The 27,057-nt window shown below is 45.6% G+C and overlaps 2 protein-coding genes and 1 long non-coding RNA gene across 4 annotated transcripts in view; 2 read left to right on the forward strand and 1 right to left on the reverse strand.

Annotated features, from left to right (window-relative positions):
- Nucleotides 1-4,148, forward strand: part of ABLIM2 (actin binding LIM protein family member 2) — a 64,186-nt gene extending 60,038 nt beyond the window's left edge. The window contains exon 15 of the mRNA XM_081207752.1: nt 4,004-4,148. Coding sequence (XP_081063878.1) covers nt 4,004-4,133 — 130 coding nt within the window. The 3' untranslated portion in view covers nt 4,134-4,148. The remainder of the gene's footprint in view (nt 1-4,003) is intronic.
- On the reverse strand, nt 19-27,057 carry LOC308594570 (solute carrier family 2, facilitated glucose transporter member 3-like). Of its 2 annotated transcripts, XM_081207802.1 has the most exons (11): nt 26,935-27,057; nt 17,856-17,997; nt 13,041-13,136; nt 10,037-10,197; nt 9,310-9,550; nt 8,240-8,402; nt 6,600-6,787; nt 5,809-5,913; nt 4,546-4,647; nt 3,705-3,908; nt 19-3,027 (listed from the first exon to the last, which is right to left on the reverse strand). In XM_081207802.1, exons 4-11 carry the CDS (start codon nt 10,144-10,146, stop codon nt 2,800-2,802), a joined length of 1,341 nt encoding a protein of 446 aa, XP_081063928.1. In that variant the 5' UTR covers nt 10,147-10,197; nt 13,041-13,136; nt 17,856-17,997; nt 26,935-27,057; the 3' UTR covers nt 19-2,799. The 2 variants fall into 2 exon arrangements, with proteins under 2 accessions (XP_081063928.1, XP_081063927.1); XM_081207801.1 differs by lacking the exons at nt 17,856-17,997; nt 26,935-27,057 and adding an exon at nt 16,088-16,244.
- LOC308594651 lies at nt 23,405-25,953 on the forward strand. Its single transcript, XR_014011522.1, has 3 exons — nt 23,405-23,617; nt 25,074-25,545; nt 25,722-25,953. It is a non-coding gene; the product is annotated as an uncharacterized lncRNA (long non-coding RNA).

The following is a 27,057-nucleotide window of genomic DNA, read 5'->3' on the forward strand; positions in this document are numbered from 1 at the left end:
AAATTATACACACAGGTATGCAGTATTTCCACCGAAACCTTTTATTTTAAAAACATCCAACACATTGACAATAACAAAAATTATAAAACCCACTGGAAATATTCACAGTACAGAAAACAAAAAGGAACAAGTGAGTTACACAATTTCAACCCAAGGCATTGCACGAAGTGTGGAATGCAAGGTCAGGAATGCTTTTGCCACCCCATTTGGAAGAGATGCTGGGGGGGGGGGGACAGGACTGAAGGTCAAAAAATAAAAAGAAGTGTGAACTCAAAAAAAGAAAAAGAAAGCAGGATCCAAAAATGGGGAGTGGATGTGAGGGGGTAGATATCTGGGTAAAGAAATTATGGATTTTAAAAGAGTGTAACCACAATGCTTGACACTTGAAGCTGCCTCTCCTCTTCTGCTGCACAAAAAGAGGCTTCCATCCATCTTGGAAGCCCAAGGAGATTGTGTCAAAACAGGCTATTCATGCCTTTGCTGGATGCCAAATGTTTCAAGCCATGAGGGAAGGTTTGGGGACTGCCAGTCTCTCTCTTGCTTCAGGGTGATTGCAGGCATCCTACCGCAACCACCATCTCATTACCCTCAAGAGTTTTATGTAACAGGCTGAGCAGCAAAAAGAAGCAACATGAAGATAATTCGCAATAATCAATATAAACGGATGGTAACAATTTCCAGTGTTTATGACAATCTCTTTTCAGTTGTTCTGGAAGTGAGGCTCTTCCAAGCTAAGAATGTAACAGGTACTCCCAAGACAGTAGGCACTCACTTCCTTCAAAGCCTCCCAAAGTTCAATGCCCCAAGGAAGACCACATCATACTAGGGATGATGTCACAAAGCAATAGTTCCCCGGTTTCCCCTGGAGAGGTGAGGGAGACAGTATTATTTTTACTACTGGTTTAAGATTATGGGGTAGACATCTTCCCATGCAGTCACTGAGTATGGACATTGTCCCACTGGGTTAATGAGCATGAACAGGGAGGAGATCATGAATACATACTGGCTTCCTCTTCAAGTGGAATGAATTAAAACAAACATAATGCTAGCATATTGCACTACGTCATATATCTGTACCTGTAACAGAACATTCCCCGCAAGACGAGAGTGAGCGAAATCTCAAGTAAAATAAGCCCTAGTTCTGGCTAACAAATATTTGAGATCTCAGGCTCTTCAGATAAATGGGGTTACAACTTTTTAGTATCCAGTTTTAGTAGCTTTAGTCTCTATTCCTACATTCTATCGTCTGCAGCCCAAAGCTATTTCTTGTCAATAAACTGCCACATACTTCATTTAATAATAAAATAATTAATTACAAAAATACATTTTGGAAAGCTAGTTTCGTTTCAATTTCATAAATACCATCTGTTGTGTTACTCTTTTTAAAAAGAGAGAGGGAGAGAGAGAGAACAAACCACTAAACTATCATGACTGCCACAAGACACAGTAGGTCAATGTCATCCTACTACTTCACAACGCCTTTAAGAGACACTGTGAATTCCAGGACCCTAATATGCTTGAAAATGTGATACAGAATTGTGTCTACTTCAAAAAGAAGAGAAATGGAGGGGAACCTACAGAGAGGCCTCCAGAGATGGTTTTTCACTTCTCACTAGTGCAGAATGTGAGGTGGATGCCCTCACAGAAAGGTTCAATTCTCATATTGCAAATGCAAATTAGGAGACCCTACAAATACTGAAGTCCATAAAGACTGGATGGGTCTCGAAATAAGACATTTATGTCCCCCTTCCTGAATAATACGTTCACACATTAGCAGCCACAGGACATTCATTCATGTCTTAAAAAATCACTACAAGAAATGGCCTCCAGCCTTTAAGCTGGAAATGGGATGACTGAATCCATCAAGTTGCAATGCCTTCTTTACTTTATCATTACAATGTTCAAGTAATACTTAACGACAGGTATTCAACACATTCACCAAATAGTCTGGTAAGCACAGAAGCGTCCATAGAACTACAGGCTTGTTCTCTCCACGGCTCAGTTTTCCTAACAGCACAGTAGACCCTTAAAAAGTGATAAGCACAATCTCCGCAGGACCGTACACCACCTACAGAGTGACCTTTTCCTCTTTGGTATTTCACTGCCTACCACCAAAATGCTTTGACAGTCATAGTGATTCCCAGTCCACACTTCCTTCTATTTTACATAAAAATAAATATTTACAAGCAAAATGACACAGGAATAAATAAACTCTAGTAAACAATTTTTCTCGAATAGTACAAAAGGGGGCGGGACTTTTCTCTTTATCCCTATTTCCCGAAGATGAAGCAAACTCCCATTTGATGAAATATATAGCTCTTTCCCATGCACACCCATGATTTAAATAATTCTGGGCAGCCATTCCCCACATCCACACTGTAGAAAACACTCTGGCAAGAGAAGGACCATAGGAGAAGCCGTCAGTTCACTTACAGGAAAATAATTTACTTCAAAGCTGTAAATGACCAGAACTCCCTTATACAGGGTTCGCCCCATGTAATGATGCAAGGAGAATGTATTAAATAGAGGCGGGGGAGGGAGCCATTTCTTAGGTCTCTATGAATGAGTGACAGGGAAAGGAGCAATGTAGGGAGAATGATAAAGCCATATTGCCTTCCAGCACTGTAAGCAAGGCAAGTTTCCCTGCATTTAACTTGTTTTAGCATGTGGCAAGAGTCTTGGCACACAAGGAAAGGCTGACGGGGAAATGAAGAAATAGCAGCAATTAAAAAAGTATCTCTGCTTCCCCCCTGTGAGGATTATCCTCAGAACCGAGAAAGTGTCAAGAACAGAACATTGTTAAATATTTGGTGCAACATCTTTGGTGGGTTGTATGCTAGTCAGTTCCACCATTGGCCCCTTTTCCATGGTTGCTGGAAGAATACCATCCTCTCTTCTCCTTTCAAAGCCACTGGAGATCTCTTCAAAAGTCCGGCCTTTTGTCTCAGGGACTTTAAAGAAGGTGAAGATGAAGAAGAAGATGAGGAAACCAACAAAGATGAGGAAAACATAATGTTTGAGGACATTCTGCGAGGGAGAAAAGAGAAAGAGTTATACCTCAGTAAGGTCACAGGCCTGAAATTAAAAACATAGCTATGGGGTCCATCATCAGAGTCCTCTGCGTGTAGCATATGCTTCTCACTAGCTCTCCTACATCATGCCCTGATGCGGCTGTTACATGCCCTGTGGCAGGAAGCCTTCCCATTGCGGCATTTTTCAGACCAGGAGGACTTGGCCACTTGAGGGTTCACAAGAAAAGCAAAGAGCTTTGGCCCAAGTTGACCTGTGTGTGTGGCTGCTAACTGAGCAACCAATAGGAGCAGGGATGACAGGTCAGGGCATCCAGAAACCTCTTTCTCCACTCTCCCTCTCATTCCCATTCATGCAGTATGTACAGGCCAAATTCCAGGCTCTGCATGGGGCTCCTGCACAACCGGACGTGTATCATGCCAATGCAAGCCTATTTTAATCCTTGCAAGTTGCAAAGAAAACACTTTCCCAAATGTTATCACACCAGCAAACCACTCACTAAAGCTCCTCTGAACCACTATTCTCAAGTGTGACAAACTCTTGTTTGCTCATTTTCACCTCTCAGTGCCCTTGCTTGCCCTCTGACCTTTCTCATTCTAAAGAGAACTGTTTGGCTATGCTGTTAACTACCCAATACACAGATCGTGATACATTGCTCCAAGCAACTCTCTTACCTTTAGGATCGGAAACAGCATGCCCACTAGAAAATTGGACGTCCAGTTGGAAAGGCCAGCGACAGCCACAGCTGCGGGACGAGGCCCCTGACTGAATAGTTCAGACACAATGAACCAGGGGATTGGGCCAGGGCCAATTTCGAAGAGAGCCACAAAGGCTAACGTGGCAACAACGCTGACGTAGCCAATCCAGGATACAATGCCCTGTTACAAAGAGAAAGAGAATTAACAGCAGTTAGCAATTTTGAGACAGAAGAGTCTGTGTCTGTATCTGCTTCATTTTCATTTATATTTTGCAGAAAGGGGCCTGAAGCTAAGAAAGAAAAACCCAGCCGCCAGATTTCCAGACTCAAGACTAGATCTGAATCCAGGTGCAAGCGAGCTGCAATTACTTTCTCCCTGCAAAAAACCTTTGAGCCAAGCCTGTGAGAAGCAACAGCATGAAGCAAATACGCAGCTAGCGCACCTATGAGAACCAGTAATGGTTGGAGGGTTGGACTAGGACCTGAGAGACCAGGGATTGAACCCCCTCTCAGCCATGAAGCTCAGTGGGCAACCTTGGGCCACTCACTGCCTCTCAGCCTCTGGGTTGTTGTGAGAACAACATGGGGAGGGGGAAAACCATGACCTCCAAAATAAGGGTGACCTGGTTGTGGCTGTCTTGCTTGCTAGTGGACTAGGGTACATCCTGGCCTGTGAAAAATCAGCTGCAATACTATTATAATGATTCCAACCTGCAAGCCATTGCCTTTCTTTCCATTACACTTGCATGTATGCCTGATCTGTTTTGACCCCAAAGACACTGCGGACACACCAGGAAGCAGGGATGGTGACGGCTTACCTTCAAGGCCAAGGAAATAGTCATGGCGACAGCACAGATGGCCATGCCTCCTAAGCCAATCAAATGGAGTGTTCTGCGGCCTGCACGCTCTACAAGGAAGAGCTGGGAAATGGGAAGAAAAATAAAATGTTGCTTTTGGTGGCAAGCGCTCTCCCCAAACTTAAGCGCCGCCTCCTCTTCAGAGTTTGTCTAAACTACAGAGCCTTGGGCTTGCCAATCAGAAGGTCAGCGGTTCGAATCCCCGCGACGGGGGGAGCTCCCGTTGCTCGGTCCCTGCTCCTGCCCACCTAGCAGTTCAAAAGCACGTCATGTGCAAGTAGATAAATAGGTACCGCTCTGGCGGGAAGGTAAACACCATTTCAGTGTGCTGCTCTGGTTCGCTAGAAGTGGCTTAGTCATGCTGGCCACATGACCTGAAGCTGTCTGCGGACAAACGCCGGCTTCTTCGGCCTATAGAGCGAGATGAGCGCACAACCCCAGAGTTGTCCGCGACTGGACCTACTACCTTTTGTAATTGAATGATGATCATAACAACCATCAGGCTGGTGAAGTGTCCTGTGAATTTGCATCCCAACTTAACTGAAATCTCTTCTCCATCCCCCAACCCTGAAACAGTACCCTAACACTTTAATAAGCAAAGACTACCAGTCATTTTTAATATATATAAAGATAGACCATTCAAATATATAAAAAACAACTACCCTTTTCATTTTCTACTCTGATAACCCATGAGAACAAAGGCCAACTGACGAACTGAATTAAAACTCATAGCTCAAGTAGTACTGCTATAATATCTGAAGTCACTTTGGTTAAGACAAGAAACGCCACCTCAGAGTTTGCTGTTCTATAGCTGGGAAACATTTCCGTGCTTGTGGAGGTGGGGAGGAACGCAAACAGGGGCGACCCTGTTATTCCCCATGGAGCAGCAACAGCAGCAGCAGCAGCATTCCATCCTCTCTCATGACAGGGACAAACGAGGAAACTGCCTCCTGCCCACAGGCAGATCTGGCTTCAGGGCAACACAATCGGGAAAGAAGGAAGGAGAAGGAAGCAACGCTCCCTGTTTCGAAAAGAAAATGTTGCCCAGTGGGGAGAACAATTAAGCACAGGGTCACAGGACTGAGTACCCACCCTGAATTCTAGCCATATATTTACCTCCCTCCCTATTGTTCTAGATATAAAGATAAATATAAAGGGAAGGAGAGGGGAGACTTTGACTCCGCTATAAAGTACATGAATGCCATGTTGCCGAAGACTACTTACCGATACAACTGTAAAGATGGTGTTGACCACACCGGCACCAATGGTAGCGTATACTGCCTGTTTCACTCCAGCATCTTCAAAAACCTCAGTAGAATAGTAAAAGACCTAAAGGCAGATAAATATTTGTCACTGCTGGTGTCTGGGGCTCACCTTGTTCTTAATGATAAGCAGGGAAATTCAACGTCTATCTTATTATTATTCATTATTATTCATTTATTTTATATGCCACCCTATACCCAGAGGCCTCAGGGCGGTTCACAGAAAAGGTCAACATAAAAACCACTATATAATCAAAATATAACAACAACCCAATAACACCCCTCTCCAAAGAAACAGCCACATTTTAAAAGGGCATAGGATGTCAACCAAAGGCCTGGTTATAAAGGAACGTTTTTGCCTGGTGCCTATTGACTCAGAAGCAAATCTCACAGAGTATAATGGGAATTCTGACCAGGTAAGTGTGCGCAGGATTGACCACTGCATTGCTTAACTGTTGCTAAGATTGAGGGCAGGTAACAAAATCCCCTGCTATCTTTAAGCCTCATAACAGTCCTTTCATGTGGATTGCAGCTGTTCCTACTTTTATATCCAGGGACTGGGGCCTCAGTTACTGTGACTAAGGTTCTCCTACAAGCCCATAATCACTATTCTCTGCTTCAAAGAGGAGCTCTCCAACAGGAACTGGCCCATCCACAAGGCCAGCAATTTAGAACATGGCCGCCTCCTTCTACATGGCAAAAGTATTTGGCTGGAAGAGAAAAGCGCTCAGGGAATGGAAGAAAGCAACATACTGCATTGATGCCGGACAGCTGCTGGGAGAGCTGAAGCACAATGGCAATGATGATGGCCTGGCGGTAGCTGGGGGAACGGAAGAGCTCAGGAATGGTCACTTTCTTCTCTTGAGACATCTTGGCGCTCTCTTCTTTCATCTCCTGAATATCACTCGACACATCTTGGGTGCCACGGAGCTTCTGGAGAACTGGCAGGAGGAATCAAACATCTGAATTATGCACAACGCGACAGTGATAATGTCCTCCTACCCTGAGAGTTCACTTCTTCGTGACAATGAAGCCAGCTCCCTAGTTTATTCTTCTGCTCAACTCATGAGGTCAACTGGCCTTTGGTCTAACCCATTAATCCTCATCACCAACTTTAACAAAATCAAAGTATTTTTAACTGTATTTGCTCACAAATACAGATCTCTTGCTACCTCTTGATTCTCTCTCCACTTTTCCCTGCTGCTTTCCCCATTGGCTAAATTCAAATTCTCGGCAGGGGACAGTTTCTCTTGCTTATGGCATTGTTCTCTCATGTACATTGAGAGAGATATAACACAGGCATGGCCAAACTTGGCCCTCCAGCTGTTTTGGGACTACAATTCCCATCATCCCTGACCACTGGTCCTGTTAGCTAGGGATGATGGGAGTCCCAAAGCAGCTGGAGGGCAAAGTTTGGCCATGCCTGCTATAATATGTCAACGGCTGTAATTAGGCTGAGATCTCCCACACCTGGAGATGCTTCCATTCATAGCTGAGGCAAGTTGATACCCTTACAGATCCAGGAAGGAATTCCCAAAGAAATCCTATGGGTAACACTCAGACTTTCCCCTTTCTACTCATGTTTCTGCATTTTCCCATTGCAGGCAGGTACTGGCACAGAAGCAAACCTTATGGCAAGACCCAGGAATATTCTGGGTTTCTTATGTCCCTCTGTGAAACAGAAACCATTCACACAACCCACAAAACAACTTGACTGAGTCCAGTTCAAGTTTTGGAGAAGACAAGACAAAGAGGAATTGAAAGGGCCATCCAGGATTTCCATGCTTCTATGTTTTCTTTGTACTGTTTTCTCAATCAGATTTTTCTCAGAAAATATGATAATTAGAGAAAAGAATAGAGAAAAGAACAATACAGCAATCACGGCAGGTGTTGGCGGTTCTCAATGCTACCTTCTAGAGGTGTGGTTTTGATGTGGGTAGTGACAGTTTGGTAGGTGAACCTATTATCTTTCCAATGGCTCCCATTTTAATGTTTTACTAATCTTTTTGGCTAATTCTTTTAAAAATTACAATTATTTATGCAGTAGCGCTCAGATGAAAAAGCATCATAGTGCTGATTTTGAAAATCAGTTTTAAAATCATGCTGCCTCAGTAACCAGCATTTAATCAATAAAATGCCATTTTTTAAAAATGGCTGCTCAAGTGGGCGGTACCTTCGTCTATACTTCATAGCTATGCATGGCCAATAGTGCAGACAGAACATAATGGGACGTACACAAGAAAGGTGATGGTAGTGTGTGGCCTGTTAAGTTGCAATTCCCCTTACAGCTTCTGGAAGGGAGTAGATTGTCCTATGAGCTACCCCTAAGGATAATGAAGAGGCTACGCTGCTGCAAGCCAAGGGATTGGATCGCTTCATTACTCGGTGGTTACCTGCATGCGCTTTCTCTTCCTCCATCCTGTTGATCAGCAGGAATCGAGGGCTCTCAGGACAGAATGGCAGTGCTGCACACTGCAAGACGGCTGGGACAACGGTGAGTCCGACCAGCAATGGCCAGAGAGTTTTAGTTCCCAGGATGACATCTAGGCCAAAGACCTGATTGTAGAAGTTGGTGGAGAGAAAGACAAGACAAAACGCTTATGAGCTACATTTCCAGAAACTGAAAGTTACGTGCAGCATAACTAGACGTTTTATAACAATCTATGGCTTCCCATAAAGAAGCATGGATTCTTCCCACGAGGAATGGTAGTTTGTTGATGATCCCTAGCCCACCTCTACAGAACTCCACCCAGTTTCAATGATAGGAAGGAATGATTCTTTGTAATGTAGCATCTCCTTTCCTGAATGAATCCTCACTCATTTACTTTAAGCACATTCAGCTTTAATCTGAAAAAAGCTCCACAGTAACTTTTAAAAAGTGAAGGACCCCTGACAGTTAAGTCCAGTCGCGAACGACTCTGGGGTTGCGACGCTCACCTCGCTTTACTGGCTGAGGAAGCAGACGTTTGTCTGCAGAGTTTTTCCGGGTCATGTAGCCAGCATGACCACATGGCGAAACCAGAGCAGCGCACAGAAACACCGTTTACCTTCCCGCCTATTTATCTACTTGCACTTTGACGTGCTTTCAAACTACTAGGTGGGCAGGAGCAGGGACCGAGCAATGGGAGCTCACTCCGTCACGGGGATTCAAACCGCAGACCTTCCAATTGGCAAGCCCTAGGCGCTGTGGTTTAGACCACAGCGCCACCCATGTCCCCTCAGAGTAACTTACATGAGGTCAATAACAAAACAAGACAGTCCCTGCCAGCAGCCTTATCAACTAGCCATAAACTATTTTCCAAGTAGCCAACTGAACCCATCTTATGCATGTTTAATTTAGAATTAAGTCCACGGTCCTCAACAGGGATTACTCCCAGGTGCACAGAGTTGGGACCTGGTCATTAACTCCCTTCCAGCAATCCCAATGAACCACTTAGCTGCGTGGCTTTGTAATCATTCTTACCTGTGCCACCAGGATACCCACGACAATACCCAGCTGATTCAGTGTGCCAAAAGCTCCTCGCAAGGCAGTGGGGGAGACCTCACTGATATACATGGGCACAAAGCCAGTGCAGAGGCCGCAGTAGATACCAACAACAAGCCGGCCAGCAATAAACATTTCCAAAGCGTTTGCCATTCGGGAGAAGCCCATCAAAATGCCTCCTGAAATGGGCAAAACATTCACCAGCAACATAGAGTTTCGCCTGCACAGGAGGGGAAAAATCGTATCATTATTTCAATTTATATACCGCTTTTCCATATAAATATGCCCAAAGTGGTGTTACTTATTTAAACAGAAAATCCAAGTGGCACCATGCACCCCTAATTAATATGGGTCATAATCCATCACTGGGACATTCTCATGTGCAAAGAAACCACACTGGAGAACAAAGCAGACTCATTTCGAGGGGGCTTGTGCAGAAGCTCTTCCTGGTGGATTGGGCTCTATTGTTCCCCTCTGCCTGTGCAATTTGTTGTCCTTAACGGCACCCAAAATATGCTTTCTGGTAGGGCAAGTTGCCTTCTTAGTACTTCCATACTAGGCATTCCCCCAAAGTGTGACACAATGATCATTATGGAATTGAATTCTCTGTCCATTCTGTAATGGAGCTAATTTCCTCTTATCCCTTCTTGTTTTTCAAAATGGAGGCGGAAACTGCTCTGTAGTCCAGAATATTCCCCCAACGTACCTGCCAAATCGGTTGACGAAAAGTCCAACAGAGAAAGAGCCAAGCATCCCTCCTACTGAGAAAATTGACACAGAGAGTGCCCATAGTGAGGTGAGCAGTGGTTCGGACATCGGGGCGCCTGACCGCTCTACCCATGATTCATTAAAAAATTCTTTGATAACCTGTGTGTGAGAGAAGAAAAAACACTCCATAGGTATTGAGTTACAACCACATGCCAGGGATATTGTGTTAAGAAAACTTTAGAATTGTACTAAAGTAATGAGGTGAGAACAGAAATCAAAAGAAAAGCTTCTTGATATATAGAGTGGTATAAAAGTTAAATACTTTTCTAAAAGTGTTTAAGTGAATCTGGTTCAAGACAAGAGAAATACTTTTATGGTTCCAGGGCAGTAGTTTTCCAACAGTAAGTGAGGAAGGAACCTTGGCTTTACTGGAAGTTTAAATCAGGAATTACTCCGCGAGAACATACACAATGGCAGACAAGCTTTCCTGGAAGCCCCGTGCTCCTGCCATATGTCAGGCCAATATGGAGTGTTCATTCTAATGTCTGCAATGTACAGGAAATCTGTTGCAGGTAATTCTTTTTTAAAAATAATAATAATATTTATCTGTTGCAGGTAATTCAACGTGTAAAATGTCCCCTGGAGGTAGAAAGAGTGAAAACTATTCTAGAAAAGTTAAGAAATGGGGAGTGGAGACACTGCCTCCTTTTGAGGCATGGCAAATCTCAAGCAAGCAGTTCTCAAGTGCTTCTCAAAGGTAAGAAGAGTGCATTGGCTTATGGCTTTAAACAGGTATATTTTATCACATAATATTGGACCTTATCTTTCAATCCACTGAATTAAACAGACATTTAATTAACCAAGTCATACAAATCTACATTCTGATACATGCACGGCTCCTGTAAAGAGAAGAGGCTTTTGGCTGATAGTCAGACATGAAAGGAGGTAATAGCTGTGTCTGCTGAAATTCCATCTTCTGCACTCACAACTACTAAAGCCACAAGAAACCCACCCACCCACCCTTTCACATATTTGAAAAAGTGTTCAGGTGCAAATGGTTCCGGTCAACATGAGGAAAGAGAGCAGCAGCAGGGTCAGTGGACAGGAGGCAGCCATCTTCTGCGCTGCCACCAGATGGCAGCAGGACCTTAAGCATGAGCGCAAGAACAGATGCCTGCGGTTTCTGCATTTTCAGATCTCGGGTGCGCATGGTACAAGTGAGTCATTCGTTTTGTAAAAACCCAAACCCACACACTTCCCCGGTTCTCCCTCTTAATCTAATGGTGCAATTCTGAGGTGTCTTCCTTGCTCTACTACTGCATGGAAGATTGAAAATATGAAGATCGAGAAAAGACGGCTAAGAATTATAACTGTAAGGGGAAGGGGGGTGATAGTTACAGGATTGGAGCCAGAGGTGGGGGCTGAAGTAGAAGAGACTCTTATGGGAAACCAGAGCATCTCTCAGCTCTGCACTGTGCGCCAGGCCCTCCCTCCCTCCCTCCCTGCCTGCCTTTCTTCCTTCCAGCAGATGTGCCCTCACTGTGACTCAGCAGCTGGCGGTCCTCCATTTTTTATTACAGCTACCTTCCTTCCCCCTCCAACCAGTGTCATGCTGAGGGTGTCGGGACTTGGACCTGGGAGAGCCAGATTCAAATCACCACTAGGCCATGACGCTCACTGAGTGACCTTGGATGCCAGCCACTGCCTCTAGCCTACCTCCCAGGGTTGTTGTGAGGGTCAAATGAGGAGGAGAGCCATTTCTGCCCCTTGAGCGCCTTGGAAGGAAAGGTGGGATAGGAGTGGAATACTGTAAATAAAAATCCCCAAAGATGTGTGTCCCTGGGAGGTTAATCATTTAATCTTACCCCAATTCTAAGCATCAAATCTGCTCTTCTCCCACTGTCCCCACCTCAGTCATCCGACTGCAACAAAACTCTCTTTATAGCACCCACAATCCTGGTATGGCCGTTTTTATGTTTTGGCCATCCTAGAGCAGGGATATTGCAGATTTTGCTGCGTTTAGTATATTGTCTCTGTGTATTTTTGCTAGTTTTGCCAATTTTCTTGGAAGCCGTCCTGGGAATCTGTTTGAAGGGCAGGGCAGAAACACCTAACGTGCGCGTGCACATGTGTGCAATATAGATTTGGGAGGGACCATGAGGGTCATCTAGTCCAACCCCCTGAAATGCAGGAATCTTTTGCCCAACATGGGCCTCGAACCCACAGCCCTGAGATTAAGAGTCTCCTGCTCTACCAACTGACCTTACCCAGCTTTTATATTATGCCGCCCCTTGTAAGTTGTGAATTTCCCCCTTCCTCAAGGCCAGGTCAGAAAACAGGCAATGAGTTTTTATCTGTAGTTTCCCCCAGATTTTCTTCACAGTTCTTCCCCTCCTTACAGGATGAGCTGTGCTGATTCCATGGGCACGACCACTTTCAGGCAATGGTCAGCAATAATAGGTTGCTAGGAAAATTGATATCCCCTTAACAGAACTGGGGGAAACCTTTGCATCCCATGCAACCAAAAAGAAGGGCCATTACATTTATCACACAACAAGTCCTTTTTCTGGAAAGGTGTTAACAGCTAAAGAGGAGTTTGAACCGGAAATACCTCGAAATACGGGGTTTGGTTGCAGGTTTAGCGCTACCATCACTGTGACACCCATGCTTTACATTCTTTGTCTGTCTGGACTACCAGATATCAAGCCAGGAATCCCTGTGTGGCTGGTGGAATTTAGGCATGAGGATTCGGACCACTCTTCCTTCCCGGAGAGACTGTATCCTATTTTTGTTTCTTCCTCATACGCACAATAGTTAAGGATACATCAGATGTCAATTGTTCTTGAGTTTCATCTCCCCTGTCTCCATGACTACTACATTTCTGTGCCCCATGATTTGATTTATTTCCCCTCTGCTTCTTGTACCCTTCATGGCTTCCTCAACTTCCTGGTCGCCACTAAAGGCAAGGACAGCCCCTAAAAGCCCACAGCACATAGTCTTACCGCTGCAGGAGCATTGATGACTCCCGTGTTGTACCCAAACTGGAGAGATCCAATGACAGCAACAAACACAGCAGTGACAAGCGGGCACGTTATCTTCTGCAATAGAAGGGAAGGAGAGAAAACAGTTAATTCACATTTTCCCAATTGGCTTCCCATGCGAACAAGAAGCAATCTCAATCCAAGGTTTCTTAGAAATCAATGAGTAAAAATGAGAAATGCTTTCCAAGTTATCCATTCTGCTTGGGAAATACTGCAACTTGTAGACACTACAAAAAAGTGCAGGAAATACAGAGAACCATTACCCCAACAGAAAAATTCTAATCCAAGAGCATTTATATTTCTCATTCAGCTCTTCATTACACACTGCTAAGTCACCACAATTATTATTTTTTAAAGGAAGAATAATAAAAAGACACGTGGGAAATTGTTGAATTGATGGCTGTCTGCAAATGTTAACTCCTCAAAATGGCTGACTCCCTCCCTAGGCAACAGCTGGTGAAGCTTGTGTCTGGGAGAAAACATTCAAGCACTTAAAGGGTAAAAATCAAATCAGACACACAACACACAAGTTCTTCCTTGAGGATTTCCTGAATATGCTTGTGCTGAAGGACAAAGGAAAGCAGGCTAATGGAGCCCAACACAGGATTTGTTAGCCTTTCTTCCTTACCTTATCCAGGATTGGAAGAAAATTAAAACATTAATCTCCCACAGATCAGACAATTTAGCCCTTCCTCCAGCACATGCATTGGAATTGCCACAGGTAAGGCCCCAGGCAGTTTGGGGGGGGGGTAGTTACTGGAAAAGATATAAAAAGATGACCTCCCTGTCCCTCCCTGTTACTGTCAAGCTTCTACAACTTGCACAATCCCTCGGAGGGCTGTTTTAATTTGATGTGTGATTTGCTATTTGTGACCGTTTTTTATTACGGCACGGATTCTGATCCAGACCACATGACGAGAGCACTGGAGAATTCTCCCAGGCTTTCTGGGGCTGAAATCTGAGAAGATAGATTGGATGCTGTGGAGGGGCAGCCGTGATGCATGTCTGCACATCTGTATATATATGTGGGCACAGGCCTTTAAAGTGTGCCCATCTACTTACAGGTACTGCATGAACCCACTTTTGTGCCACTAGGTGAGACACAGCACAGCAGAACGTGTGGGCCCAGTCCAGTGGGAGCCCCTGAAACCTGTAGATCCCACCCAAATATACCTGCGTCCCAACTTGTAACAAACCTCAAGCGCACCTCATCACTTCATGTGCTCCCAAAACAGATTTCCTGAATCTGTCATGGGTCAGGCACCCCCATTTTGGAGAGAGGATTGCTCTGGAGAAAACAGTGAATGTGGCGAAGCGATTCAACACCCTTGCCCCACTTCATCCCCCCAGCATCTCCACCAAAAAACAACAACCAAAAAACCACCCTGGCCCCACCTGTCTACAGCTTCTGTGCTTTAAATCTCCCCACCCTGTTTTCCACAAATTTTGGTAGGGATGGGATCCTGGCACAGAGATATCCTGCCTTTATGGCTAGGTAGCCTCTCTCTTTTAATGCAAAGGGAAACATGAGACACAAAAACATGTACAGTACGTAAATACCCCAAAGCTGGCTGTGAAGGGTTAAGATCTCCCAGCAAACAGTCAAATGATTATTGCAACTGGTATGGCACTTTTTCCAGTGTTGAAAGCTCTTCCCATCTTGTAACCATCACCATTAGAAATGTAAGCTGTGTCATTTCCACATCTCTCTTGCAGATGGGAAGCCCCAGCTTGCCTAAGGCCAGCTCCCTGGTCTCATAGCTGACGTGAGATTTGAATCAAGGACTTCCTGTCTACCAGCCCACACTGAATCACAGGACTACATCAGCCTAGACTAGCCACAAGACAAAGTAATTGTAAGGGGCTGAGGCTTCTACTTCCAGCCCTCTGTTCAACTGTGTATAGCATGCATGCATGTACGTGAGTGTGGGCACGTGCACCCCCACCCCTCCCTACAGGCCAGGCTCCCTTAGGCAGCCTCACTTTTCTCCTTCTACAGCTCTGCTTTCCTGTAGACTCCTCTGAATTGGCTGACATCTCAAGAGTGTCCTGTGGCAGCCCTTAAATGCAACAATCTGGATTACTGCACTGTGGGGTTTCTGCTGCTTCCTTATCTTACTGCAAAGTCATAGGACAGCAGAGGCCTTGGCAATTCCATGAGAAACATTTGTCTAAAAACATCTCCTTTGCTGTCCATCCAGCATAATTGTGTTGCTACTATCTAACAGTATGTGCCCTCTGCAATGTCTGTCCAGAAGGCAGCCCTGCACTTCAGGGTGGGGGTGGGGAGGCCTGGCAGCCTCACGGTGGAACCCACGCCAACTCCAGGCGCGCTCCCTGGCACATGCATGCTCTCTCCCTGCCCCAGGCTCTGGTCTTCCGCCTCCACATTTTACTAACGGCGTTCAAGCTCCCCTCGGGCAACGAGCAGTATTCCAAGGGGCACCACTTGTTGCATCCAAGTCTTTGCCATCCTCTAAATGACCTTGGCAGAGACGCTCTCTAAGAGCACCCTCCTGGATCAGGGCAGCAGTGAGCAGCCACCGCCTGCATCCCAAATGCTCTGTCGAAAGCACATCTCCGCCAGGTATCTTTACTGAACGCCAAAGGGAAGCAGCCAGTTGTGCCGCCGGGCGCGCGCCTGGAAGCCCGTCCTCACCCGGCCCAGGCCAGGCGGCAAAGCGGCAAAGAGCGGCCCCCGAGCACGCAGCACCGGGAGAGAATGGAGAATGCCTATTCTTTTTAGAATCAGAACAGGCCGAGGCTCATTCCTTCCTTTGCCCTGCGAGGTGCGGAGGAGCGGGTCTTCGGCGCGTCTGCCCCGGCCGCTCCATCCCCAAGCCGGCCAAGCACCAGCTCCCCTTTCCCCCTTCCAGGGCCCTCCTCCTCTCCCGTTTCCAGGGCTTTCCGGCAGCCCGGCGGCCCTTTCCCCGCTCGCCTCCTGCCCCTTTCCCGCTGCCGCCAGTCTCCGAAGCCCCCCACGCCGAGCCCCGAGGCGTCGCCCTCACCTTCTTGCTCTCCATGCCCGCCACACGCCTCCGCTCCGCGCCCGTCCGAGAAGAAAGTGCCGGCGCAGCGCCGCGGCTCCCGGGATGCGCAACCGCCACGCGCCTCGCCCGCTGCTGCTGATGCTGCTGATGCTGCTGTTGCGGCGCCGCCTCTGCTGCACGTCGCTTCCTGCTTCGCGACCCGCCCGCCTGGCTGGCTGCTCGCTCTCCTTCGGGGCCGGCCGGGGCGCGGGGCTATTTCAAGCTTCGGGCGGGCGGGCGGGCGGGGCAGGAGAGCCCCCGCCCTGGTCCAGTCCCGCTGCTGACGCGCCCCTGCATCTCGGTGTGCGCGCACCGGGCGGAGGGCTTTCCTTTCTCTGTTTCAGAGACGCCCCAAAGCCCAGAAAGGTCGGCCAGGAGGGAGCATTCCAGGATTTCTCCCCCTCAGCCCGCTGGTCTTTCTCAGGGAATGCGAAAACGCTCAAGAAAGAGTTAGGACTTCTCCTTCGGGGCTTCGGCAAGAAATAGGGGAGGGGGGAGAGGGAGAGAATCAGAGACAGAAGAGAAAAACCCGGGAAGAAATGAAAACGTTCCACAATTATGCCGGGCCAGTGTTCCCACAGTTCCTGAGCACGAAGGAATTGCTATTACGGAACTGATACTATTAAAATAGTCCCAGCCTCAGATTTAGCCTGGATCCATTTTCATTAATAATTTTTAATTTTTTTGCCCCTGGAAAACTCAAAAGGTTGCTCCCCGTTTTGTGCAATTTTGGTAGTCCTAATTTTGTCATTCCTTTGGCATTGGGGCCATCATAAAAGAGATAAAGAATGATTAATCAACGATTGTTAAAACGAAGGGGAGATGAAACCGGCAAATTTGCAGCTGATTTGTTTCTGCAGTCTACATCATTCATATATCATATTCTCCTTTCTGGCACGGAATCCTAGAACTGTAGAGTTGTAAGGAATCCCAGGGATCATCTAGTCCAGCCTTCTTCAATGCAGGAATATTTTGTCTGAGCTCATCTCTAGCAGAGGCAGGCAAAGGCATTTCGGCTTCTGCAGCTCAGAATAAAATCCCCAGCCCAGCTATAAAAGCATAATACATTCAGTAACCAAACTTATGGGCTTTAACTGGACCAGAAGCTGCTGCCTGAGGAAGCCTCCTTCATCTCCCTAATAGATGGACCTGATTGAGAGGAAGCATTCAGTAATGTTCTAGATAAACTATAGAATTATTGTAGACTATGCAGACTGATTGCTTCTGAACACTCCAGAAACATTCAGAAACTCAATTTCAAAAGTAAAAAAAAAAATGATTCCCCTCCCATTCAACAGCTTTCCAAATCACATTCCTGAGAACAGCTCTGACTTTGCTTCTAAGGCATGCAGTGGGAGGACAAAAAAATTTTTGTTATGGATTGCGCCACAGTGATCCACTTCAAAGATCCACAAAACCTGAGGTAGCGTCAATTGTCCAATTTAGCATTTTTTAAAGCATTTACAATAGCTCCCTGCCTCAGTATTGATGTTGAGAGAACTGAAACCAATATTCCAGATCCTTAAAAAAACAACAACACACACATATTTTGCAGAACTGGTTGTGTTGACAATTGCATAATTTTATCTTCATAGTTTTGAGTACTTAGGGTTGTATACATTTCTCCACATATGGGCAGGGTGCTCCTTCCTTTCAAGCTCTCAGGAAGCTGAAAGGAAACCACAGAGCAAAAGAGAGATGATGTTGTTGCAGCACTTCCTAAATGCGGCCAGAGAGGGGTGCTTACGAGGGAGACGTGACGTTATTGTCTCATTTTCTCAGTCCTTCAGGCCTCCTTGTTCACTCCAACTCAGAAGCTGCTCCAATTCAGCATCTTTGCCACAAGCTCCGTTTTTTCCTGATCAATGTTGTCATGGAAACAGGGACAACTAGGGACAAAGCCAGAAAGGAATACCCTTAAGTCACGCCATGAGCTATACGCTTATCTCTTGTGGTGTATCTGACTTGGTCATCATTTCACACACATACTAAGATGATGAAGAAATCTCTACTGGCAAGCTATGACCTTTTCTTGATTGTACAGATCACAGTTATCTAATTCTCTCCCTTCTACATCTCAGATCGTAGGGGCATGGGATCACATGACTGAATGCTTCAACTTGCACACAGAAATCCACACACACAGAAAACTAGCATGCCAGGAAGAAGGCTAGACACCTTTCTCTCTGACATCTAGTTTTCTATATGTAGGTACAGTGGTACCTTGGGTTACAGATGTTTCAGGTTACAGACGCTTCAGGTTACAGACTCCACTAACCCAAAAGAAAGAGTGCTTCAGGTTAAGAACTTTGCTTCAGAATGAGAACAGAAATTGTGCAGCAGCGGGAGGCCCCATTAGCTAACGTGGTGCTTCAGGTTAAGAACAGTTTCAGGTTAAGAACGGACCTCCGGAACAAATTAAGTTCTTAACCAGAGGTACCACTATATTTCCTCCCAGCAAACCTACAGAGGAGTATCTAGTCATTTTATCCCTTACTTGTAGTCAGTCTGAAGCTGTGCAAGTCCAGAAAGTGGTTTACTACCTCATCTGCTGGTTGCGTGAACTAGATCCACGTGTAACCCAAAACCTGGCTGGGCCTGTAGCACTGAAACCAGTCTTCTGGGAAATTTGCTGGGGCCAGAAACCAGGGTGTTCCTCAGCTGCGTCTCTTGTTGGGTAGGCCAGGGAAGGAGGACACAGTGAGCTTCAGGGAAATAAACACCCACAGGACTTTAATCTCTCAGGAATTCCCTAGGCAACCCTTTGAATCCAAACTATTCTGGGTATAGTTTAGTTACCATTTAAAATTGCAAACAACCCTTGGAAACTCAGGGTGGCATTTCTGCCCAAGTTTGCTGGGCCTCTTGACACCGAGAGCCACACCAGCTGAGAGAGCAGAAGCAAGGAGGCTGCTGGAAGGCTGCTAATAATGCAGCAGACAGAGAAAAAGGACAAAATAGTTGAATTTCTTTTACTCAAACTCGTCGAGATGAGAGTACTGGCAGGACAGCCCTGTTCAGGGCTGAGGAAGACCGGCAGAGCTGCAGTTTCCAAAGGCAAAAATAGCAGAGAAGTCTGAGGGGAGGCCCCAAATTGCAGAAACCACTTGAGAGAGGCACTGGCAGAAATCTCAAGGGGGGAGGAGCAGAAGCCTGGAGCAAGAGGGCCTACGCTGTAGTGGGATTGACAGGCGCTAGCAGCGTTGTGTACGTGGGTAGGCCAGGGCAGGAATGGCAGGGTTATTTCAGGACAAGATGGGGAGGCTCATACACAGCTGGAAAGAGAGGGGAAGCCTGGAGAAGGAAGCGATTCCCGAAAGTTTACAAATGACTGGAATTACCCATGTGCGTTTCTGAAGAACTGGAGGGGCCTAGGAGGACATTGCTGAAAATGCAAGAGCTTCTGCTGGTGGGAAGAGACCATTGACAGTGGCATCTTGCTTTCTGTTTTTAAATGACTGCAAGAACTGAAAATATAGCTTGAAGGAGGAGGAAACTGTAGTGAATGATTTGGCAGATGTTAACAGGAAGCAAAGTTGTGGTGCAAAAGTGAGGTCTCTGCAAGGCCCACTAGGGTATAGTTCTAAAATATGCCACTGGTTCTTTCCTTCCTATTCTCATGCTCTCAGACTCACTTGGCAACATACAACGTTTGTTCTTCACCCCCTCCTCAACCCCTTTCTGCATAATATTCCTTCTTTTGCTAACATCTGCAGCTATTCACAAATGAAGACATAGAGTAGAATCAGTGAATACAATGTTTTTTTGTTGGGAAGTATTTGAGACCCCTGATCTTTCCAGCTGTGGTGCCTTATGTAGGCCCAACCAGAGAGCAGCATGAAGCACACTCTTTGGTGATTTTAGCAACATTAATATGATGCTCGACATACCAAGATTTCTGGTGCAAGGTGACTTTGTCCTCTCTCACATTTTCCTGATTGCATTCCCCTTAAAATAGGTTTCAACTGGGGGGAAATGGGGTGTGATTTCTCTCACTTGCACCAGACTCCATTGTCACAAAGGTCTGGGGTGCGAAAAAGCACATTTCTTGTCACCCCACATCATTTCCCCAACTGTATCATTTTCCTGAATCAATCACCTACCCGAAACAGGAAAATAATGAGTTTGGGAGACACAATTGCCCACTGCATGCAATAAGATGCACACAAAAGAGCAAAGCTTTCCTTTATGAACAGGTCCTAGTGGTGCTACATTAGATGCTACCTTCCATAGCAAAAATTGGCTGTCTGTTCCAACCTGCTACTTGCTAATGTTCAGCAAGGTAACCATTACATGCACATATCACGTGCACAAGGTCTAACACGAGATATAGTAATGACCGAGCGAGAGAGTGCAGAATGTTTGCGTATAGGAGACAGTGCATATGTACATAGACTTAAAGGATATAAAAGATATTCTCACGCAGAGGGAACCCCCAGGACCAGACCTCAGGGCAATTGCTGGCCTTCCATCCCTGTCCCTATTCCTTTCTGAGCCCTGCTATCATATTATCTCCTGAGAAAATACTTCTTTTCCCTTTTTCTGCTGGAGGCTGTTTGCACACCAAAAGAAAAGGTGCTTGCCAGAGGGCTTTTTATTCTCTCAGAGTTGGGCAAAGAGAGCAGATTTCTTTGTTTAAATAAACTATCAAAGCTGGGCACCTTCCAGAGGCAAGCATAAAATTTATTGTTTAATTGTGTAGAGTTATTTGCAAGTCTGTTGATACATTTTCAAAGCACAATAAAGGAGTAAAGGGCTCTCATGTCAGCTGATCTCTCCTAGTTTTTGTTTTAATATTTACAGCACAAACCTCACAATACTTGATCAGAAAGAGAGATCTGGGCAGGCAGGACAGACCCTACAGGTTTTATTCAACAGTAATGGTACCCAGAATGTTCCATGGGCACAATAATTCCTTGTTGCACAGTTTAATGTTCTTTCTCTGGGAGGTCCATGTCTTATATGCAAAATATCCTCTTAGAGCCAGTTCCGTGCATGTTTGGGGGTATTTTGCAACATGACAGGGAGGGGGCACCATTCTGCCTCAGACAGCAAAATGCATACATACATGCACACATAAATTTATTTGTATGCTGCCTTTCCACTGTTAAAACCGTGCTCAAGGTGGCTTACAACATGGAAGAAAACCCATAACTACAACATAGCAAAAGTAAAAAAAAGGTAAAGGACCCCTGACAGGTTGTTTGTGTGTGTGTGTGTGTGTGTGTGTGTGTGTGTGTGTGTGTGTTTTTTGAGATGAAGAAAGTTTATTGGGAAAACCAGGAGTGGAGTTTTGTCTGGGACTGGACTGTAAGTTTAGATATGGTGATAAAAACACACCCCTGAGCTGAGCAACTGCTAAGAAGCACCTTGTTCCTTAATTCTAGGCACATGTTGCCCTTCCCCTGACACTGTTTCACACTCTGATTGCTGGACTTTGACATTCACTGGCATCCTAACAAACCAAGAGCAGGAGTAGGACCCATGAGCCTGAAGTTTGCTGCTCATCCCTGGTGCCAACAAGAATGGGCTGGAGGACCCCTGACAGTTAAGTCCAGTCGAGAACGACTCTGGGGTTATGGTACTCATCTCGCTTTACTGGCTGAGGGAGACGACGTTTGTCCACAGACAGTTTTTCCTGGTCATATGGCCAGCATGACAAAGCTGCTTCTGGTGAAACCAGAGCAGCGCACAGAAACACCATTTACCTTCCCGCCGGAGCGGTACCTATTTATCTACTTGCACTTTGACGTGCTTTCAAACTGCTAGGTTGCCAGGAGCTGGGACTGAGCAACGGGAGCTCACCCTGTCAAGGCGATTCGAACCGCTGACCTTCTGATCGGCAAGCCCTAAGCTCAGTGGTTTACACCACAGCACCACCTGCATCCCTTATAGCAAAAGTAGTCATAAGCAATAAATCAAACATTAACACACAAGCAAACTGAACAATTTGCACATAAATCACAACAAGACCTAAAATAAATATTTAAAAAAACCAACACCTGGAGTACTGTGTCCAGTTCTGGGCACCACAATTCAAGAAGGACACTGACAAACTGGAACGTGTCCAGAGGAGGGCAACCAAAATGGTCAAAGGCCTGGAAACGATGCCTTATGAGGAACGGCTAAGGGAGCTGGGCATGTTTAGCCTGGAGAAGAGGAGGTTAAGGGGTGATATGATAGCCATGTTCAAATATATAAAAGGATGTCACATAGAGGAGGGAGAAAGGTTGTTTTCTGCTGCTCCAGAGAAGCGGACACGGAGCAATGGATCCAAACTACAAGAAAGAAGATTCCACCTAAACATTAGGAAGAACTTCCTGACAGTAAGAGCTGTTTGACAGTGGAATTTGCTGCCAAGGAGTGTGGTGGAGTCTCCTACTTTGGAGGTCTTTAAGCAGAGGCTTGACAACCATATGTCAGGAGTGCTCTGATGGTGTTTCCTGCTTGGCAGGGGGTTGGACTCGATGGCCCTTGTGGTCTCTTCCAACTCTATGATTCTATGATTCTATGATTCAATAGCAACCACACCCTCCTCCAAAAAGAACAACCACTCCAGTGTAAGAGTCTTGGGCCACCCGTGAAAACCCAGCAACACAGACACCTTCTGTTCCTGGAGGGAAATTCAGTGTGGTTTGCAACAGCTGTGGAGCTGAGATTAAGGGAGGGCCACGCAGGAATTTCCATTAAACCAATGACATCAAGGAGAGTCATGGGAAAGAGGTAGTTTCTCCTTTCCCTCTAAATGCCACAGATGGAAATTGGATATGAATGAATAAAGTTAATGACACTTATCTATGCTGGCATTTGGGGGAAAATAACCTATAGATTGGTAAACATCAGGATTTTATATTGCCTGTCCCAAATGGTGTGTTTTGATTCAACCTACTCCCAATAGAAAAAAAGCTCCAGGAAGATAATCCGGAAGCAATGCAGAGAGAATTAAAACTAGGTCACCCTGAAGGAAATGTCCCAGCATTAATTGCCATCTTGAGAATGGATGAGGGAAAAGGTGGAAGGCTCATTTGCAAGTCCACAAATTTGCATACGCACAGTTCTTTTTTTATTTATTTATGGGCAGCTTCCATGAATGGAGGTCAAAGGATATTCCATGCCAACTGAAATGAAATGCATTATAAAGGCTTGGTACTTTGCATGTCTCAATAAATTAGCATATGGAGTAATAGTATAGTCCTGCTTTATTCTGCCTTGGGTCAGGCTACACTTGATGGTCTGGGCACCACAATTTAAGAAGGAAATTGACACGCTGGAACGTGTGCAGAGGAGGGTGAAGCCTTATGAGGAACGGTTGAGGGAGCTGGGTATGTTTAGCATGGAGAAGGGGAGACAGAGAGGAGATATGATAGCCATCTTCAAATATATCAAGGACTGTCACATGGAAGATGAAGCAAGCTTGTTTTCTCCTGCTTTGGAAGGTTTGGCCCGAACCTATGGCTTCAAATTACAAGAAGGAAATTCCGACTAAACATCAGGAAGAACTTTCTGATGGTAAGAGCTGTTCAACAGTGGAACAAACTCATTGTGAGGTGGTGGGCTCTCCTTCCTTGGAGGTCTTTAAGCAGAGGTTGGGTGGCCAACTGTCATGGATGCTTTAGCTGCGATTCCTCCATTGCAGGGGGTTGGACTAGATGACCCTCAGGATCCCTTATATATGCCTCCTTCTTGTCTCCCTTCCCACGCTTCTTACCCATGTGAAACCAAAACCAGACATCTGGAAAGTCCATTTTTCACTTAGGGCACTATTAAATCTTTCTTGCACTACTTCTGCTACCTGTAAATGTTGTCATGAAGACAAACAGCATTGCCATTTCTACTGACCAGTCTTGGCCAACCTCTGGGGATGTGTACATCTGGTAAAGTTGTCTCTCCAAGGGGTCTCTTTGATAAGGTGTTTTATAAACATGTGCACACTCTGCACATGCTCAGGGGGTACCTGTGACATGGTAAAGGCTGCTTACGAGCCTTGTCAGAACAGGGTTTGGCTCAAAATGATGACCCTCAACTGAATGGACTACTGGCCTGATCTGGTTCACTGTAAGGTGGTCTTCTGATACCAGACCATTTCTCATTAGAAAGCAATAGCACATTAACTGATTAGTACAATAACCACATATTGAAAATCAATTTTAATTTGCATTCTCTGCCAGCAGTTGCTCAGTGCTGACTGAGAATTGCAGATGGTCTTCTTCAAGCATCTCTTGATTCAGAAAGTGTGTTATGATTTTGTGAACAATAAATTACACTGTGGGTGACTGCACTGGAGCTGAACCAAGAGTCTGAGCTGTGGAGCTGCCTGGTCCCATGCATGAGGGCTCGTTTGGTGTATGGGCACTCATGATACCTGGTCTGAATCTACAGCTGCTTCTTGTCTGGCATTAAGGCTGAGTTTTTCAAAATTGCCAGGAAAAAGCTTCAAACATAAAATATAATCAGAACAAAACATTTTGACATTATCAGGAAGGGTTGTTCCAAGAGAATGTGGAGTCTGATAGGACGTGAGAACTGCACCCAATGCACTAATTTATATGGGGCCTAATCCTTAGGGAATCCCCTTGCATGAGGCTCTTTGAAAGGAACAGGAACTGCAGAAGAGCACAATAGGTGACATTTGCACATAAACATTTCCCGGAGAAGTCTGATCACACTTGAGCAGCCTTAATGATGCCCTAAATATGCTGGCAGAGGCAGCTGGTGGCAGGATTGCCTCTGTTACATGGGAATTTTGCATGCTGCTGGGTGAGAAGGGAATCTGGCTAGGGCGGGCCCTAGAATCTATTTTTTCTTTCTATCTCTTGGCTGCAGATGACGGCTCCTCCTGTGCCCGTCATCATCCTGAGATGGTTGAAGGGTGTGCATGGCATCAGTTTAGAGGGATACTCACGCTTCTCCCGGCACACCAAATCTGAGGCATGCCCACATTTCAATTGCCTTTCTTTTCTTGCAGATATAAACCAAACCGTTTAAGATGGCAGTTCCTGCTTTTTCCTGAATATGCATCTTTTCCCCTTCCAAAGCCACCATCCACTTCCCCTGCGGTGGCTTCTGCTCTGTTGTTAATCCTTCCCGGATCGCCCGCTTTCCCTTTAAATGTGTGGCTGTGTCATCTGACCCTGCCTGTGCCCTTTTGCGGATGCCAGGGCAAAGAGAGGCAGGGCAGGCCAAGTCAGATGCATGCCTACGCTGCAAGAGTCACGGCAGAAGGTGCGCAGTTTGTGTCTTCTGACAGGCACACTGCAATCCATAATTTAAATATGCTATTTGCGATTGAGATTCTGTTTCGGAAACCTTGCCTGTGAAAACATACGAGGTGAAGCACACCTCTGGGTCTCTTGAGTCATTTGTCTGTTTTATTTCTGTGGCTCTCTGTCCATAGGAGAACATGCCCATTTATGGACATATCTTTCAATGATTATTAAGTAAAGTATTATTATTATTTATTATATTCTTATTTATAACTGTTTCTCTCTTTATTACTGTACTTTTAATCATATATTTATTATATTATCTGCAATAAAAGTCAGCAAATTAGCCAGGTGGCAGGGAATGTTGTTCCACAATTTTCCCTTTAAAATGTCTCAATTTCTTTCTGCAGCTTCTCTTCTAACATTCTGGGTCAGCTCATTTACTGAAGCCACGGACATGAAAACTTCAGAGACCGTTCTGACTCTTTGCACCAGACAGTCACCTAAGGCAGTGGTTCCCTTGCCTGCCCCCCCCCCCACTAATTTTTTATCATTTTTGCATGGTGATATCACAATTTTATGGTCTGTTTTAGCGCTGTGCAATTTTTCAATATATTGGCCAAAATCGGTTTTGAATCACAACGCGGTAACGGTTTTGACATGGCAACATGCAGCAATACATTGCTCCTTGCATGAGGGAAAGCTGGGCAGCCGATTGTGAGGCGCTGCCTTCCCCTCACTCACACTGATGGATAAAAGCTGATCACCCTCACTTCAGGGCGGAACAGCTCTTCTTAGTCAGCAGGAAAGCAGCAGCAGACACAGTGGACTGCATCTTCGCTGGCTGCCACCCCCCCCAATCCCCCTCCCCTCCCACTCAAGCCATGAGGTGGAGGTGACTCCGCTTCCTCTCCCCCCAATCTGATCTCCATGGCTGCTTCTTCCCTCATCTCCATGCCTGATCTCCAATTTCAGACATTGTGATATATCGGAATATCATGCTGTTTAGCTGCTGATTTATCAGGATGTTGAAAACCAGCCCTAGCCTGTTTTTTTTAATTATACCTAAAATCCTTTGCTTATTAGGGGCTAATCCAACGCTGCTTTGCAGAGGTAACTATCATAGTTATCAAAATTTTCAAAAGTGAGGGTCCATGGCTTGGCTTTTGAAAAATAGGGGGTCCTCAGTAATTAGATAATTAGCTAAGGAACTGCCTCACCCATATATCGCTGCCCAGCAACTGCCTTCCTCCGTTGGGGCACTGCTGACCACATGGCATGACCCAGAGGGGGGCTTAGTTTGGACTAGAAATCAGACATTTAGTGTTGCAGCTCCAACCCTCTGGAATCAGTTGCCAGCTGAAATTAGACAGGCACCCAGCATCGTGATGTTCATGTGCTCACTGAAAATGCTTTTGTTCAAGAAGGCTTTCCCAGAGATGTAATATTTCAGGAATTATGAGCTATTAATTGTACAGCAGTAGAACATGGGGTGAAATAAGAGCCCCTCCTCCTCAGATTATGCCAATTTAATTAAATAAACATTTGGGTTGATTTATAAAACAACAGGAGTACAATCAAGGAATAAACACAGGAAATGCCCGGTAGTAGGATATATCTTACATGGCACCAGCAGAAGTCAAAGGCCCTTCTCCTTCCAGAAGATGCCGTAGGGAATCTACGGTCTGTAAGCCCAGTGCTCACGCTCTCTCTAAAAAAATCTAACACAAGACTTGGCTGTATATT

This window comes from Podarcis bocagei (assembly GCF_964188305.1).
Source record: "Podarcis bocagei genome assembly, chromosome: 9".
Classification (NCBI taxonomy): domain Eukaryota; kingdom Metazoa; phylum Chordata; class Lepidosauria; order Squamata; family Lacertidae; genus Podarcis; species Podarcis bocagei.

What these genes read in the sequence shown, in the direction of transcription:
- LOC308594570 (XM_081207801.1), bottom strand. An exon ending in TCATCAATGCTCCTGCAGCG is followed by an intron (nt 10,198 to 13,040) that starts GTAAGACTATGT and finishes TCTCACACACAG; the next exon opens with GTTATCAAAGAATTTTTTAA. An exon ending in TTCGTCAACCGATTTGGCAG is followed by an intron (nt 9,551 to 10,036) that starts GTACGTTGGGGG and finishes CCTCCTGTGCAG; the next exon opens with GCGAAACTCTATGTTGCTGG.